This window comes from Elgaria multicarinata, chromosome 6 (genome assembly GCF_023053635.1).
Source record: "Elgaria multicarinata webbii isolate HBS135686 ecotype San Diego chromosome 6, rElgMul1.1.pri, whole genome shotgun sequence".
NCBI classification, from domain to species: Eukaryota; Metazoa; Chordata; class Lepidosauria; order Squamata; family Anguidae; genus Elgaria; species Elgaria multicarinata.
Window position 1 is genome coordinate 9,579,295 of NC_086176.1, and position 17,256 is coordinate 9,596,550.

The following is a 17,256-nucleotide window of genomic DNA, read 5'->3' on the forward strand; positions in this document are numbered from 1 at the left end:
AAAGGTTAACCTGGGTTGGTACTGATCTGTCATCCATGAATTTGTCTAATCCTCCTTCCTTCCTTTAAACCAGCCTTCCTCAACCTGGGGCGCTCCAGATGTGTTGGACTACAACTCCTAGAATGCCCCTGGCTGGGGCATTCTGGGAGATGCAGTCCAACACATCTGGAGCGCCCCAGGTTGAGGAAGGCTGCTTTAAACCATCTAAACTAGCAGCCATAACCATAATTTGTGGCATAACTTGTGCATAAATCCAACATACAGCTTTCAAAGAGGATTTAACAAGTTTCCAGACAACAGGTCTGGCTGGCCGCTGTTGGAAATGGAATGTGGGACTAGACCCAGCAAGCAATTCTTATGTTTAAAACGTGCCTCCCATTTTGGAGAGCTTGAGTACCAGATGCTTCAGAGCAGGGCTTGGACACTCACTGCCTCCATGGCATGCCCGACGTGGGGGCGAGCTGGCATCCTCACAGCCATTTCACACATTACACAGAAACAAAGCATGGTATTTCAGTGAGTAAACTCAATCCCCTATCTAGACCTGGCTTCAGTTGTCCATGCTCTGGTAACCTCCAAGTTAGATTATTCCAATGCACTCTACGTAGGGCTGCCTTTGAAGACGGTTCGGAAGCTGCAGCTCGTGCAAAATGCAGCGGCCAGATTGATTTCGGGAACCAGAAGGTTCGAGCATATAACACCTGCTCTGGTCCGCTTGCACTAGCTGCCTGTATGTTTCCGAGCCCAATTCAAGGTGCTGGTTTTGACCTATAAAGCCTTACACGGCTTGGGACCACAATACCTGATGGAACGCCTCTCCCGACGTGAATATACCTGGTCACTACGTTCAACATCTAAGGTCTTCCTCTGGGTGCCTACTCCAAGACAGGCTCGGAGTGTGGCAACGAGGGATAGGGCCTTTTCGGTGGTGGCCCCCAGACTATGAAACGATCTCCCTGACGAGGCTCGCCTGGCACCAACGCTGCTATCTTTCCGGCGCCAGGTTAAGACTTTCCTCTTTGCCCAGGCATATGGCAGCACATCTTAATTACCCACATGTTTTAGTTTTAGTTTTTTAAAACATTTTAATGCTATAATAATAATAATAATAATAATAATAATAATAATAATAATAATAATATTTATTTCTTACCCACCTCTCCCTTTGGATTGAGGCGGGGAACAACATTAGAACAGGAATTAATACATCTTAAAATACATCTTACATCTTTATGTGTGTATGTTCTGTGTTTTAGAATTTTAAATTTTGTGTACTTGTTTTAATCTTAATTTTAGAATTTCTGTAAACCACCCAGAGAGTTTATTTATAAGTGCAATAAATAAATAAATAAATAAATAAATAAATAAATAAATAAATAAGAGGGAGCTGGAGCCAATCTCAGCTCCCCGACCAATAGGATACTCATGTTTGCCACATTCACACTTTGTTTTTTTTGTGTACATCTGAAACGCCTTAAGAGTGCATCTAAAAGTGTAATATGTGAAGTGGCCCTCAAGGGACAAGGGGCATATCTAGATGAGTCATTATCCCGGGGAGGGCCCTGGGATCTTCTCTGTGCGTCCACATGATGCACAGGAGATCCCGGGGGCAGGGAAGGATTATCCCTCCCTTTCCCCAGGATAACCCAACTTTTTCTGTGGTCTCGGGATCATCCCAAGACCGTGGGACATGTAGGCAGCCATCCCGTTTTTGTCCTGGCTCCTTGCGAGTAAATGTGAGGAGCCAGGAACTGAGCACAGAGTTCCTCAGGCGCTCCGTGCCCATTGGGGGTGGGGAGGGCAGTGGGAGCGGGTTTTTTTAAAATTTACCTTTGTAGTTTTCACTGGAGCGTTCGTGCACTCCAGCTCTTCTTTCTTCAAAAACAAAATGGCCGCTGCGACAGGCGCGATGTGGACTGCGGGGGAGGATCTCGTGTTCAGAAAATCACAAGTTCCTCCCCCTCCCTCCCGGAACACCGGGAGGTCTGGACATGCCCCTTATCTGTCACCTCTCCTTCTGCAGCCCCCTTTGATTCTCGGCAGCCATGGCCAAAACATATGTTGTGGTCCTGAAATTCTGACCTTGGAGGGCTGGAACCATCACTACCAGCTTCAGCCACTACTTGGAAGGCGGAGATAACATGAAGGACATTAACCTAAACCTGGCCTAGAGAGGATGTAGGCAGAGTAATATGTGGGATCTTAGAGGATCAAGGCAGGTGCTGAAGGTCAAGCCTGTCTAGATGCCATAATGTCTGGCCTAGAAGTGCACGGACAGTGCTCAGTGGCAGCGAAAATGCACTCTGCACAAACACAGGGGCACTGCTTCCTTTGCCATTACTGCACATGTTGCACAAGCAAGCTGCTAATAGGATTGCTGGCCCACTCTCCAGCCACACATATGTGGCCACTCTATCCCTCTGCCACTTCCCGTGGCACAGATGCGCAAAGGCAGTGAAGCGCCCGCTGCTGGCCGGGATGTTCCACCCCAAGACACGAGGAAAGTCACCGTACTTGGAGCTTCGTGCGGTGCGGGTGTCTCTGGCAATGGCTTGCGAGGAGTCACTGGGCCATTTGGTTCTTCTGGATGACTGGAGGTGAAAGCGGGCTGCTGTGGAAGCTGCAGAAGAAGGGGAAACAAAACAAGGAGCGACATTGCCTTTAAATGAATACTTAAGTGCGGTATCTACTGTTCTCCCTAAAGCCCTTCTCTTGGAAAGGGGCTGTAGCTCAGTGTGATAGAGCCCCTGCTTTGCATGCTGAAGGTCCCAGGTTCAATCCCCGGCCTCTCCAAGTAGGGCTGGAAAAACGGGCATACAGAGGAGGGCCAGGATCTCTTCTCGATCCTCCCAGAGTGCAGGACACGGAATAACGGGCTCAAGTTACAGGAAGCCAGATTCCGGCTGGACACCAGGAAAAACTTCCTGACTGTTAGAGCAGTATGACAATGGAACCCATTCCCTAGGGAGGTGGTGGGCTCTCCCACACTAGAGGCCTTCAAGAGGCAGCTGGACAACCGTCTGTCAGGGATGCTTTAGGGTGGATTCCTGCATTGAGCAGGGGGTTGGACTAGATGGCCTTATATGACCCTTCCAACTCTGCTATTCTATGATTCTATGAACTCCTGCCTGGAACCCTGGAGAGCTGCAGCTGCCGGCCAGAGTTGACAGTACTGGGCGAGATGTGCCCAGCGGCCTGACTCGCTATAAGGCACCATTTCAGCAATCTTTCCATGAACGTTACATGATAAGCAGCTATTACCTGAAGATGGGAGGGGCTTGGGCTGAATGGGTAGATTCCCTAAAGCAACACAGCGAGTTTGCATTGGAGGTGAGATTTGAAGCAGGGACTTCCAGGTTCACATGTCATCTGTTTAACCATTCTGCCATACAAGTTCTCCGTTCCTTTTTCCACCACTGCTTCCCCTCCCCCACTCCTTTATCTTACACACGGCACCCCAACGTTCATCTCCATCCCCTTCAGTACCTCCGTCTTTTCCTCTTCCTCCTCATCTTCATCCACAAAAGCAAATGATTCGTGCTTCCACCTGTGCCCGTCGTACGGCGACGCGGACAACTTTTGCTGCATCTCCTTGGCAAGGCGCAGGCGTCTCTCAGAGCTGAGGTGCCTGAGCAGGAGGGCCTGAAGCTCCGGTCGCTCAACTGAGCCCATGAGGATCATGGACTCTGCAGGAAGTGGAGAAACAAGAAGAAAAGGTAAGGCCAGGGCAGCTTTTCTAACACATGTGTGGTCTTGGCAGCTAGTTGTCTAATAGGCAGGGATCATCACAAGTGGAGGATCGCAGGCCTGAATGTGGTCTCGTGGGTCCATCTCTGAAGATGACCTTAAACCCCATAGGACGAAAGGAAGGCAAGGCAAGGTCTTTCTGCAACAGCCCCTGGGTCCTAAAATGCATTTGTCTAGGGTGACCATATGGAAAGGAGGACAGGGCTCCTGTATCTTTAACAGTTGCATAGAAAAGGGAATTTCAGCAGGGGTCATTTGTATATATGGGGAACCTGGTGAAATTTCCTCTTCATCACAACAGTTAAAGCTGCAGGTGCCCTGCCCTCTTTTAAATCTGGTCACAGTATAGCTGCAGTATAGCTTCTGCAGCTTTAACTGTTGTGATGAAGAGGAAATTTCACCAGGTGAGATATGCAAACAAATGACACTTGCTGAAATTCCCTTTTCTATGCAACTGTTAAAGATACAGGAGCCTTGTCCTCCTTTTCATATGGTCACCCTACATTTGTCTAAAGAGGTTCCAGGTGCACAGCAGGCAAGATGCCTTTGAAGGCTGTCCACAGCTCACCAGAAAGTGTCTACGGAGGGGCAAAGCAGAGGCGGCTGACCTTCCCCACTTGCTGTAGAACGGTGGTTTGTAGCCTGTGTCCAGAAGAGCTCAGAAAGCTCTTGGAAACTTATCAGGGGCTCGTCGCTGAAAAGACCAGCAATAGTGGATGAACTTCCGTGCTTTTACTGATCTTCCCTTGTAATATGGAGGCTCAGTGAAGTGTTATCTGCATTCTAGGCCTCCAGGGCACTGTTCCCATTCATGTGGGTGACAGAAAGGTCTAAGATAGGGTGACCATATGGAAAGGAGGACAGGGCTCCTGTATCTTTAACAGTTGCATTGAAAAGGGCATTTCAGCAGGTGTCATTTGTATATATGGGGAACCTGGTGAAATTCCCTCTTCATCACCACAGTTAAAGCTGCAGGTGCATATATACAAATGACACCTGCTGAAATTCCCTTTTCTATGCAACTGTTAAAGATACAGGAGCCCGGTCCTCCTTTCCATATGGTCACACTATCTAAGAGGCCTAGCCACCTCCCTACAAAAGAACATGCCCCAGAATCCTTGGCAAATGTTCAGAGCTGCACAAGAGGCAAGTCAAAGTGGGAAATGTTCTCTAAAGGTAGAATCTTGAAACCAAACCAACCACCCCACAGCTATGATTGGGTTGAATAAGAAAGACAGTGCCTAAGGATATTTAAACTTTTGGTCTGGAGATAGCAGATGTCAGTTTTCATGTAGAACATCAGACAGGCCCTGGACTTCTTAGCCAGGGCTTCTTGCAGCCGAACAACCTGGTGTTTTTTCGCTCTGAACCCCATGTGAGAACTCAAATCCTGAGACAGCATGTTCTGCCCCACTGCAGCCCCTCCAAAAATACATCACAGTCTTTCTCCTGCATCTCCATCTCCATCTCCTCCTCCTCCTCCTCCTCCTCTCCTGGCTCTTCAATCATTGTATGAGGTTTCCACACAGAGCAACAGCAGCTGCTGAGCCCACTCAGTATCTGATACCAGCCTGCTGTTGCCTCTTTTCCTCCAGCACAAAGCAACAGCTCATAATGCCAAGTGGATGATGACCAAACCCTGTTGCCCAGGGCCTTCTGTTGCAGTTCGCCCTTCCAAATCCGCTGAGCAGTTCCTTCAATCCCCTTGCATCAGTCTTACTCACAGGATTGTACAACCAAAAGTGCCAAAAGTAATTAGTAATAAGACATGTGAAACGCAAGTACATTCTCTCTTAGCCTTTTACTAGACCTGGGCCCAATTTTTATGGCGATTATTGTTGCATTGAAATTTGCCCGTTCAACAAGATCAAGAATGCTGTGTGAAAAATCAATGATTTTCCAAGGTGCTTCACAGAAGATTTAGAGCATCACCAAACACAGGGAAACTGCGTTTCCTTCCTGTCGCTTCTCCGCCCCTGTTTTTGCCCCTCATTAGGAGAAAGAGGAAGTAAACAAAGATCACGTGGCTCATTCCGGGGCCATTTGTATCATGCCGCTTTTCCTGCACACAGCAAGAGATCGCTGTGTGCAGGAATCTGCACACACGTTTTTGGAAAAAAAAGTTGGATTAAAAGGGGTTTATTTTGCGACGTAAAAACAAGTAGAAGGAGTGGGAGGCGTGCGGGATGTGAACGTCGTCGTCTAAATAGGCTTGCCATATTCTGAATCCACAAAACCGGGACAATTTTTTATGGGGGGAGGCACTAGGATTTTTTTAAAAAAACTGGGCAATATGTAAAGGTCTAGGGAAAGAAAGCAAGCCTTTAGTTATCTGACACTGCAATCCTATGTGTGTCTACTCAGAAACAAATCCTATTAAGTTAAATAGGGCTTATTCCCAAGTAAGTATGCATAGGATTGCAGCCTAAAGCACTTAAGCACCTGCAAATAAATAATAGGCAAAGAACAGTTTAAGCAAACAAACAGGAAAAAAATGACACTAAATTACATTTTTCCACTAGTTCTCAAAAGCTAGAGGAGACTTCAGTATGGAGACCTACACTCCACCGAGCAGGCTCAAGGCACCATTTTGGAGGTTGGAATTCCTCCTGTCAGCTGGAACAGGAATCCGGGATTCTTGACTGAGTGGCCGGGACATTTTGGAAATGCTTGGAAACCGGGACATTCCAGGTTTTCCGGGACGTATGGCAACCCTACGTCTAAAGGACGCGCGCACATCCGTTAAGTGGGCAGTAGCAAGCGCACAATAAAACGTGGAGTCCATCAACTAGCTTTTTTTCTGGGCTCTTAGCCCTTTGGGTCTAGCTTGGGGACTGTATAACTCTCTCAGGCCATTTCACTGGAAACCCATTATGAACAGAATATTGATAAGGGAATGGGGAAAAAATCCAACAATGAAAAGCAGAGCGATTTCTTATTATTATTTACAGAATTTGAAATTGAAACTGTGTAGATAGTTTTAGCTTAGCCTTAATTTTTTGAGCTCCCCTCCACCTTCCTCTGCACGCTATGTGATCATGCAACAAGACTGTGATCTCTTTCAGACAGGGGGAAGTTGCATCGCTCTTGCTTCCTGCTTCTCTTTTGCAATACAGATGAGAAGAATCACACAGGGGAGAAAGAGGAAGTAAGCAGCAACCCATTCAATGTAGTGGGACGCCACAATCTAGTCTAGTGGGCGTTTTATAGCAAAACTTCGCTGCGCACAACAGCAAATGGCGGCCAATTTTGCAATACATCAGAAGAGTCGCATTTTTTGTGGATTATTTTACCATGATAAAAAAAATGGCAGAAGGGGCGGGAGACCAGCAGGAGTTGCCCAGGAGGAACACGTTGTTGTCAAAAAGACCAGTGGTGGGCAGTACCAGGTGTGCTATAAAATGCTCGTCTGATCATGTTAGGGTTAGCTGAACATTACAGCCTTGAACGTGTTTATTTTTTTAAAAAAACATGAGCCACCTTTAAATTTATCACTGATTATTTTAGGAGTGCTTTTTTAGAGGGGTGGAACCAAGTCTGTCTAATAGGAAGTGGAGCCTATTAAAATGAATGAATTTGGAGATCCTCCACTGAAATTCATAATGCGGCAGAGTCTTGCTATTTACTGTTTTACTCTGTACAGCACCATGTACATTGATGGTGCTATATAAATAAATAAATAATAATAATAATAATAATAATAATAATAATAATAATAATAATAAGTTATTCTATCATTGGAACTATGCCTTGGCCTTTTAGTGCCACAAGCCCTCCCTCCTTAAAAAACAACACCTAAAATGCATATTTTTATGCTCATTGTGATAAATCTTTTGAGCCAAGAACTGTGTTGCACAATTCAGAGAAATGTGAATTCTGAAGGATAAATGCTTTCCAATCTCCACCTTATTTCTAGAGGTGAGGATCAGGTCAGTTCAGGAGCTTTTCTACACGAGGAAGTTAATCTGCTGTATCTTTCAGTTTCATCACAGAATTGAGATCTGAGCGCTACATAAGAACATTTCCTCTCCTGCTTTTTCACTACATAATCTCTATGTGGCACTGTAGTACAGCGGAATAGCGCAAGTACACAACTGAAAAGAACTGCTTCTTTCACTTTCACAATTAAATGCCACATTTTCTCTGCTCTAAAGAAAACTTGTTGAAAATGAGAATTAGACACAGAAGCGAAACTCGAAGGTCACAATGTCATCTAAAGAACTCTGTAAACAACCTCCAGTAGGGAGTGTTAAATAATAAATAGCTTCACATCAGAATTCACAAAGAACAAATTCCTGAAGTATTCTAGCTCATCCTTAACTGTGTACATTCATTTGTCAAACACAGGGCCGGCGCTCCATAGAGGCTACTCAGGCGGCCACCTAGAACACCAAAGTAAGGAGGGGGCCGAACACCGCACCCGGAAGCCGCTTTCCCACAGCGGCTCTGAGAGGGCGGCTTCCAGGCGCGCCGTTCCGAAGCCGCCCGCCCATCCCAGCGTCCTGGCTTCGCTTCAGCTGGGCACCCACCCAGCCGAAGCAAAGCCACACCCACCCCCCCACTCCAGCATCCTGGCTTCGCTTCAGTCGGCCGAAGCGAAGCCAGGACACTGGGGCGGATGAGTGGCTTCGGAACGGTGCGCCCAGAAGTCGCTCTCCCAGAGTGGCTTCTGGCCGGGCGCGCTGTTCCGAAGCCACTTGCCCACCGCCACCGCCCCCCAGCGTCCTGGCTTTGCTTTGGCTGGGCGCCCACCCAGACGAAGTAAAGCCACGCCCACCCCCCACCCCATCATCCTGGCTTCGCTTCGGCTGGGTGGGTGCCCAGCCAAAGCGAAGCCAGAACGCTGGGGTGGGGGGCGGCTTTGGAACAGCGCGCCCAGACGTCGCTCTCCCAGAGCGGCTTCTGGCTGGGCGCGCCATTCCGAAGCTGCCCCACCCACCCCAGCGTCCTGGCTTCGCTTCAGCTTGGCAGGCAAGATGGCGCCCCGTGCCCAGGTATGCTGGGGTGGGGGTGGGGGTGAAAGCAGCTCACCTGCCTAGGGCGCAAAATAGTCTGGCACCGGCCCTGGTCACACAGCGATTATCTTCCTCTCTAAGTGGTGTTCCCTTGATGCAAAGTTACATCAAATAAAAATCAGCCTGATAGAGAAGAGCTGGTGCAGTAAGCTGTTAGGGAAACGCGGTGTTGTGCTATTGGAAAGAGGAGAAAAGTAACAGGAGCAGTGGAGTGGGCAAAGTGAAGCCGTGTGTGTGTGTGTGTGTGTGTGTGTGTGTGTGTGTGTGTGACCACCTGAAAACCTCTGTGGGGGCCTGCATTAATACACCAAAGCCACACTGAACCGGAATACGGGTCTGGTTCCCTCACACAGCTCACCCGGTGAATCCACCAAAGGGAAGGTCTTCACAGTAGAGTTCTGGAGAACCTCCTGCAGATCCCGGTATTTGCAAGTGGAGGAGATGAATTTTACGTCACACACCATAATATCCTCAACAAAGATGTTGTATTTGCTGGAGTGGGCAAAAGTTAAAAACAAGGAAGAAATAAATAACCAGAAAGTAGGTGTGAATTCATCCATTCATTCACTCGCTACAATTTATATGGCAGCTGCTGTCCCCTCAAGGCAGCTACTGTATCCAAAATTAAAATAAAATCCCATTAAAACAATTAGAACAGAAGAATAATTTTAGTAAGTAGATAATTCATAGTTAAATCCATAGCAGTAGCACTCCAAGCACCTGCTAGAATTAAGTAGACTTCTTGAAAAACTATTAAGCAGGCCCACCAAACCAGTCTAGAGAGGGCATTCCATAATAACCCTTGCAGGCACGGTGCAGGACCCAATCCAAGGACTGAACCACCCAGAAGAACACATAGAGGGGGGTGGGTGACACAGGCTATTTGGGGCTTCAAAGTCCAGAAGCAGCACTTTAAATTGCACCCCAAAACTAACTGGGAGCTACAGCAAGGCTTCAAGCCCAGATGTGTTATGCCCCCTTTGGATCTCTCCCACCAAGAAGCAGGCTGACACATTCTGAACCAACTGACATATTTTCAGACAGTTCTCAAGTCTGCCCCACATAGAGCATGTTCCATTAGCTTGGGAGCAGCTAAGTCCTGTACGGTAATGGCCAGGTGCTGAGTTGGCGCCACTCTGCCGCCAACCCCCACGGTTTTGCTGGGGCAAGGTGGGGGCAAGTTATCCAGATGAAGGGAGGCAGCGGTGGCTTTCTGGTGGCCATTAGGCTTGCTGGGCCCACCCTTTCCCCTTCCTGTGGCTTCCGGCGACCGATGGCGGGTCGGTTTCTGCCTAGGAACGCGCCCCGGAGCAGTGCCTGAGCGAGTTCCGATGGGGAAGAGCCACACTGACCTCGCTCAGGCAGGAAACGTCGGGGTAAATCCCCGACTTTTCTGCTCCACATCTTCGGCTCCAAATGCACGGCTATGTCATATAACCAATGCAGCACAGATTCGGAGCCATCCTGGGCCAAAGACAACGTATAGACAGCCCCGGTCAACCTCTATGAGTGACCATAACTGATGCATCAGCTGAAATCAACAGAAAGCACTCCAATCTATAGTCAATCCCGGACCTCTGGGCACACTCCCAGACTCATCACCTGCTCCTTTATTTATTTATTTATTTATTTATTTATTTATTTATTTATTTTATTACATTTATATACCGCCCCACAGCCGAAGCTCTCTGGGTGGTTTACAACAATTAAAAATAGTAAACATTAAAAGTATACAAAAATTTAAAAAACATAAAAACAGTATAAAACAACAGTATCCATTTAAAAACAACAATTCTGGGGTCCATTAAAAACAAACTTAACGTTGTTAAATGCTGTTAAAATGCCTGGGAGAAGAGAAAAGTCTTGACCTGGCGCCGAAAAGATAACAATGTTATCTTTAGAAGTAGTGCCATGGCATCCGAAATACGGAAGCCACCAGCTCCCGAATCAACTGGACTGCCCATCATTAACATCTCCATCTTGTCTGGGTTGGCTTCCAGTATTTTCATATATGCAAGGTAACCGTGCTGATATCAAAACATTTGAACTACTGTACATTACTTTGTACAGCACCATGTACACTGATGGTGCTATATAAATAAATAATAATAATAATAACTAGCCTCACTAGTTATACATCCAAAATGTATAACTAGTGTTTCTGCTTTGTTTCTTTGGGGTTGGAATGACCCTCCTCCCCTTTTAATCACCCCACCATCTATTACTCGGTTTCCCTCCCCTTTAATAGCCCTCATCTACCTTATTTGATTCCAGCCCAAGTCTGGCAGATAAGGCAACTTCTTCACTTGAATGATGCTGTCGTAGAGGCTCGGCTGCAAACTCTGGGCCACCATGTTGGCGAGGATGACGGCCACCATCATGGGCAGGATGTGGGAGATCTGACCTGTCAGCTCGAAGCAAATCACTGCTGTGGACACCGTGTGACTCACGGCACCCGTCAGCGCTGCGGCTCCTTTCCGAATTACGGGACACGGAGAAAGAGCAAGAAAGTTAGCACCATATGGACTGTACCTGGAGATGAAATTCCAATGAACGGAAAAGGGATGGGGGGTGGGGGGGCTTACCAATCACTGCATAACCTCCAGGCAAGATTTTGTAAACTATGCCATCAAAGAGAATCCCATCAGGGAAAAGCCAGGCCATGATTTCACCCACCAGGCGTCCAAAGGCAGCCCCTAAAAGCCATTGTGAAATCAGCTGTTAATGCCCACATGTCCAATAAAGGCAGTTTCTCCCTTAGCAGCTGTTCTGCATCGGGCCTGCTAGCAAAATACAAAGAAATGGTCTTCCTCAGAATTGCGAATGGGCAGCAAAATCAACACTCATGGATCAGCCAAGAGGCTAAGAAGAGGCCACACAGGGTTTTTAGCAACTAATCTAGATTGTTCTTTTTAGAAAAATGCCCAGAGAGGAAGAGCAACGGGCTTCCTGCTACTCCTGAGACCTTGCCCTCAGTTCAGGAGGCCTGTATTTCAGCTTGAAGGAAGCATCAGGTTTTCCGTTCTGGCTTCCTGCTCTGACCACATGTGCTTTAACAAGTCATGATGGAGGCATATGAACCAGAGTGACACTAACCGTCATTTCTGAGTTTGTAGGAAGTAGCTGGAATGTGGGGAAGGAGCAGAAGATGAGAAGCTGGCTACTAACTGGACTGTTAATGGACTTCTCAGCAGGCACCTGAGGGGAGGAAAGCTAGGGCCGTAGACATTGACTTCACTGAAGCACCGTTCAACTTTGATTTGTGTCTGTGTCAGCTCTTCCCTCTGTCACAGTCACAGCCTGTAAAAATCCCTCCCTGGGAAGCCCCAGGAAAAGACAGAAACTCACCCAGCACAAACACAGGCATGAAGCCTCCACAGGGTATCGGCATGGTCGTGGCGATGACAGACATCCAGAACTAGGGCAGAGGAGACAGGCAGCAACGGTTACTGGGTAGCAACTGGCCTCGATCACGGCTCCACTCAACGTGGAGATCAGAAATGGTCTGAGAAGAACCTGACATGCCTCAGTTATCATAGAATCATAGAACAGCAGAGTTGGAAGGGGCCTACAAGGCCATTGAGTCCAACCCCCTGCTCAATGCAGGAATCCACCCTAAATTATACATGACAGGTGGCTGTCCTCTTGAAGGCCTCTAATGTGGGAGAGCCCACCACCTCCCCAGGTAACTGGTTCCATTGTCGTACTGCTCTAACAGGAAGTTTTTCCTGATGTCCAGCCGGAATCTGGCTTCTTGTAACTTGAGCCCATTTTTCCGTTACGGCAGGGCCGGCCCTTTCACTCCGGCTGGAGCGGGGCAGTGTGCCAAAGTCCAGGGTTCTCTGAGGTATCGCCTTCTGCCACCACCCTCCTACTGCTTACTTTGACCCCCTTGCCCCTACGTACACACACGTCTGAAAATGAACTCGTTCCTCTCTCTCTCTCTCTCTCTCTCTCTCTCTCTCTCTCTCTCTCTCTCTCTGGCCAGGTTCACACAGAACCTCTTATGGCTCTAGAGGTTGCATGGCAATTGGGAAGACTCCAAGTTTATTTATTTATTACATTTATATCCCGCCTTTTTTCCTCCAAGGAACCCAAGGCAGCGTACATAATCCTCCTCCTCTCCACTTTATCCTCACAACAACCCTGTGAGGTGGATTGGGCTGAGAGTCTGTGACTGGCCCAAAGTCACCCAGTGGGTCTCCATGGCCGAGTGGGGACTAGAACCCGGGTCTCCCGACTCCCAGGCCAACACCTTAGCCACTACACCACACTTGCACAGACTGCGCCACCTGCACTGAACCCCAAGTCCTGCAATATGCCATGTAGTGTCCTGAGGAAGCCGCTTGGGCTGTATGTGGACGCCATGTGCCCCATTGGATCTATTTTTCTTCTTTTCTATCCTCAGATTTTCTCTCCCCCCCCCCCTCTTAAAAAAAGAAGGCGGTGGAGGTGGTGGTAATGCTTCTTGTGAAAGCCACCTCAGGTTGGGAAACGTTATAGGTCACAACCCACCAAATTTGCTAATCCACCCTCTTTCCCTACTCTGGGTGTGAGACAGCTTGCAGGAAGGGAGGGAAGGAAGCACTAGATAGTGGTTATTCCCACACTAGGGCTCTTTATTGCTCCTGAGGCATTGGCTTTCCACAATCATCTGGAAGCAGAATTAGAATGGCGGTTCCGCCTAGCGCATAATGTGATACTTAACATAAAACCAGCAACATCTATGCCCGTGGGCAAGTTTCCACTATGTATGAAAGGAAAGGAACCTCTCGTGCAAGCACTGAGTCATTACTGACTCTTGGAGGGACGCCAGCTTTCGCTGATGTTTTCTTGGCAGGCTTTATAGCGGGGTGGTTTGCCGTTGCCTTCCCTGGCCGTTATTACCTTTCCCCCAGCTAACTGGGTACTCATTTTACTGACCTCGGGAGGATGGAAGGCTGAGTTGACCAGAGCCAGCTGCCTGAAACCAGCTTCCGCTGGGATCGAACTCAGGCCTTCGAAGTAATTTCTGTTCAGCTAAGATCCCATTCCTCCCTCAAATTATCTCTTTAACTAGTAGCTTCCCACTTTATTTTCAAATTGGGATCATAAAAATGAATTAAAGCGCTAGCTACAAACAGGAAATAAGGAAATAAAGCCCTCCCACAACAAGCAGGAACAAGAACTGACCTATTAAAAGGACATTCAAGAATGCCCTGGCTGTGAATGAACAAGAAACAACTGGTTAGCCATTTTAAAATAAAGGGGCAAGGAGGAAGCTACTAATTAAAGGGATAATAGACCTGAAAAGCTTCAATAGCACTTTTGGCAATCCTGATTGGACGGGCTAACAATGCATTTTAAGATGAAGAAATGTACACAGAACAAGTTTTTTGGGGGGGAAGGAAGTATGGAGCTACAATACCTTGGTAATGAAATAATCTGGATTCTCCATTAACATGGAACATCGGGTCTGTTCAGAAGACACTTTAAACCAGTGTTCCCCAACCTTTTTGGTACCAGGGACAGGTTTTGTGGAAGACAATTTTTCCACGGAATGGGGTGTTGTTGTCATTGTTGAGGGGTTAGGGAGGCGCCAAGGGGTGGGCCGCCCCTTTCCTTGCCAGCCACAGCCACCCTCCCTCCCTCCCTCCCTCCTCCTCCCACCAAGCATCAGCCCAAGCTGCAACCTGCTCCGTGTTCGGAGTGACAATGGCACCAAGTGCCTCCAGCCCATCCACATGCAAGGCCCGCTCCTGCCTGCAAGCAGCAGCAGTGGCCAGGGTCACGCCGCCTGGAGCGGAGCTGCGGCAGCCTCCCCACCCCCACCGCCGCACCCAGAAGCCGCTCTCCCACAGCGGCTCTGAGAGATGCTGGAGTGGGGCAGGCGAGCATGGCTTTGCTTCGGCTGGGTGGGCGCCCAGCTGAAGCTAAGCCAGGACGCTGGCGTGGGCGGGCAGCTTCGGAACGGCGCACCTAGCAGTCGCTCTCCCAGAGCGGCTTCCAGCCAGGCGTGCTGTTCCGAAGCCACCCACCCCCACCCCAGCGTCCTAGCTTCACTTCGGCTGGGCAGGCAAAATGGCACCTCGCGCCCAGGTATGCTGGGGTCGGGGTGGGGGTGAAAGCAGCTCACTGCGCGGCCCGGTTCCTAACAGACCGGAGGTTGGGGACCCCTGCTTTAAACGATGCTGGTTAAGGCTTTTGGTTAAGCAGCGGGGTTTAACATGTCTTGTGCAATGCATTTTGCTAAACCCTGGGGGGAATCCGCACGTCGTTCCGAGATCGCTTCTAAGCGACCCCAGTGCGGCGTGAAAGTGATCGTGTAACTGGCCTTTGGAAGAGCCGATGAAGAGACGTCCTTCCCACCGCCGCTGCCGCCACCCACAGACCTCCTCGCTGACCAGCGAGGAGAGCTCGGCTGAAGAAGGCAGGGTTGAGAGCGGAAGAAGCTCTCCACCCCGCCTTCTTCCCCCGAGCTCTCCGTCCCAGCCGGTGAGGAGGCCTGCAGGGTGGCGGCGGCGGCGGCGGGAAGGACGTCTCTTCGTCGGCTCTTCCAAAGGCCAGTTACATGCTCGCTTTCACGCCGCACTGGGGTCGCTTAGAAGCGATCTCGGAACGACGTGCGGATCCCCCCCTGCTCACTCACTAAGCACATTATTACTGATCAGTCTCCCACATATCTTGGTATGAATCAGGGTGTCCCATCTGCTACATGAAACTGCCCTTCAATAAAAACCAATTCAGTTGGGCTGGACATGCCAGCAATTGCCCTGGAAAGCGCTTCCCAAGGAACTGAAGACTTCGCAGCTCTCTATTCCTGCTAAAGGAACATAGCGACTTATGTCAGGAAAGGGCACAAACCCACCACAGTCAGGTAGACTCTGTACCTTCATGAGGAAGAAGAGAAGGATGATGACAAACACACTGACATGGGGATGGATCCAGACTGCAGACCTCCCAAGGATCTGGGGGTCCTCTGTGTGCTTTACCCAAGTGAAGTTATCAAAGAGACTGCTGATCGCTTCCCTGGGCATCAGCTGCAAGGAGACAAGGCAATGATGGAGTGGTCCCGCACGACAAAGAAAAGAACATTCTGTTTTGAGCTAAGAAAGGAACCCTTTGTGCCAAGGCAAATCAAATTCAGCAATAACGGGAACTGATTTTTTTGTGGTCTATAAAAAGTATGCAAATTTGCATGGCTTCTCTTAATTTGCATGCTCTCACTTCTGAGTTTTCATGAGAAATCTACACACTTTCAAGCCTATTGTCACAGCCATAAGGGCTAAAAAGGAAGGAAGGAAGGAAGGAAGGAAGGAAGGAAGGAAGGAAGGAAGGAAAGAAAGAAAGAAAGAAAGAAAGAAAGAAAGAAAGAAAGAAAGAAAGAAAGAAAGAAAGAAAGAAAGCTGAGACCTTAAAAAGACGGATTTTGTGGCCAGTACCACACAGCTGGAATCATGACATATGCAAAGTCCTGATTATGTTTGGTTGAGAATTACAGAGGTTATTCCTACTCTTTCAGAAACAGTTGCATGATCTGTATTTTGTTTCTCCAGCCAACAGGGAACAGTTGTTCAAAACCCCAAAGATTTACAATTAGGAAAGACAGCTTTTGCAAGCTCACTGTGAGCAAAATAGAGTGCTGACACTACCACTGGATATGCTTCTACGAGTGTGTTCACACTTGGATTGTGGTAGTTTGCTGAAAGTTCCAGCAGTAGCTTATTACTACTATTTCTCCTACAATGCTTGAAGGAGACAGTGAGAATAGTTACTCTGTTTCTGGAACCAATGTTTGCCTGTGCAGAAATAGAAGGCCAGCGTGCGCATTAGAAAGGCAGAGGCGAAAAGCAGTCATTTATTCCCCAGTGGGATGACAGTAGAGGGGTGGAGTATTTTTCTGCTGGAGGAAACCGCTGCCATTTGAAAGGTAAGTGCAAACCCAGCTATGTCGTGAAAATTATATTTTCTACGAAGCAGGTTTTAGGTTTATTTGTCCTCTTGCATTGTTATGGCTGTCTGCTGCTAAGTTTTATTGTATTGTACAAGTGTTACATCATTTATTACATATATGAGGAAGGATAGAACAGAAACATTTTAAAGAAAGAAACAGCATTCTCACCTCACCAGCCATAAACTGTCCAAAGCCTGGGGGGAATGTCAAAGATGCTATCAGGAACGTTATCACCGCTGGATATACAAGGCGACTAAAACAGAAAAGAACGGAAGTTAAGTGGACTGTAAGGTCTTCTGAACGTTGGTCTCTAAAAGGGAACTGTGATGGGGGTGGAATGGTCCATTCAGAGGACGAAGGCTGAGCCAGGAAGGACCTTCCTCAACAAACATGGGGTAGTATCCAGTGTTAGTTCTACATAGAGTTGTCCCATGGAAATGAATGAGATTTAAGTTAGTCATGACTAACTTAAGTCTCATTCATTTTAATGGGTTTACTCTATGTAGGACTAATATTGGATTCTAGGCGGTGGGGGGTACATGTGTACTTTCTTCTCTGAGC

The 17,256-nt window shown here is 48.1% G+C and overlaps 1 protein-coding gene across 1 annotated transcript in view; it reads right to left on the reverse strand.

The window, feature by feature from the left end:
* Nucleotides 1-17,256, reverse strand: part of CLCN1 (chloride voltage-gated channel 1) — a 120,466-nt gene that overhangs the window by 11,171 nt on the left and 92,039 nt on the right. The window contains exons 11-18 of the mRNA XM_063128428.1: nucleotides 16,864-16,948; nucleotides 15,632-15,781; nucleotides 12,111-12,180; nucleotides 11,348-11,458; nucleotides 11,022-11,235; nucleotides 9,121-9,254; nucleotides 3,487-3,686; nucleotides 2,515-2,620 (exon numbers count right to left, since the gene is read on the reverse strand). Coding sequence (XP_062984498.1) covers nucleotides 2,515-2,620; nucleotides 3,487-3,686; nucleotides 9,121-9,254; nucleotides 11,022-11,235; nucleotides 11,348-11,458; nucleotides 12,111-12,180; nucleotides 15,632-15,781; nucleotides 16,864-16,948 — 1,070 coding nt within the window. The remainder of the gene's footprint in view (nucleotides 1-2,514; nucleotides 2,621-3,486; nucleotides 3,687-9,120; nucleotides 9,255-11,021; nucleotides 11,236-11,347; nucleotides 11,459-12,110; nucleotides 12,181-15,631; nucleotides 15,782-16,863; nucleotides 16,949-17,256) is intronic.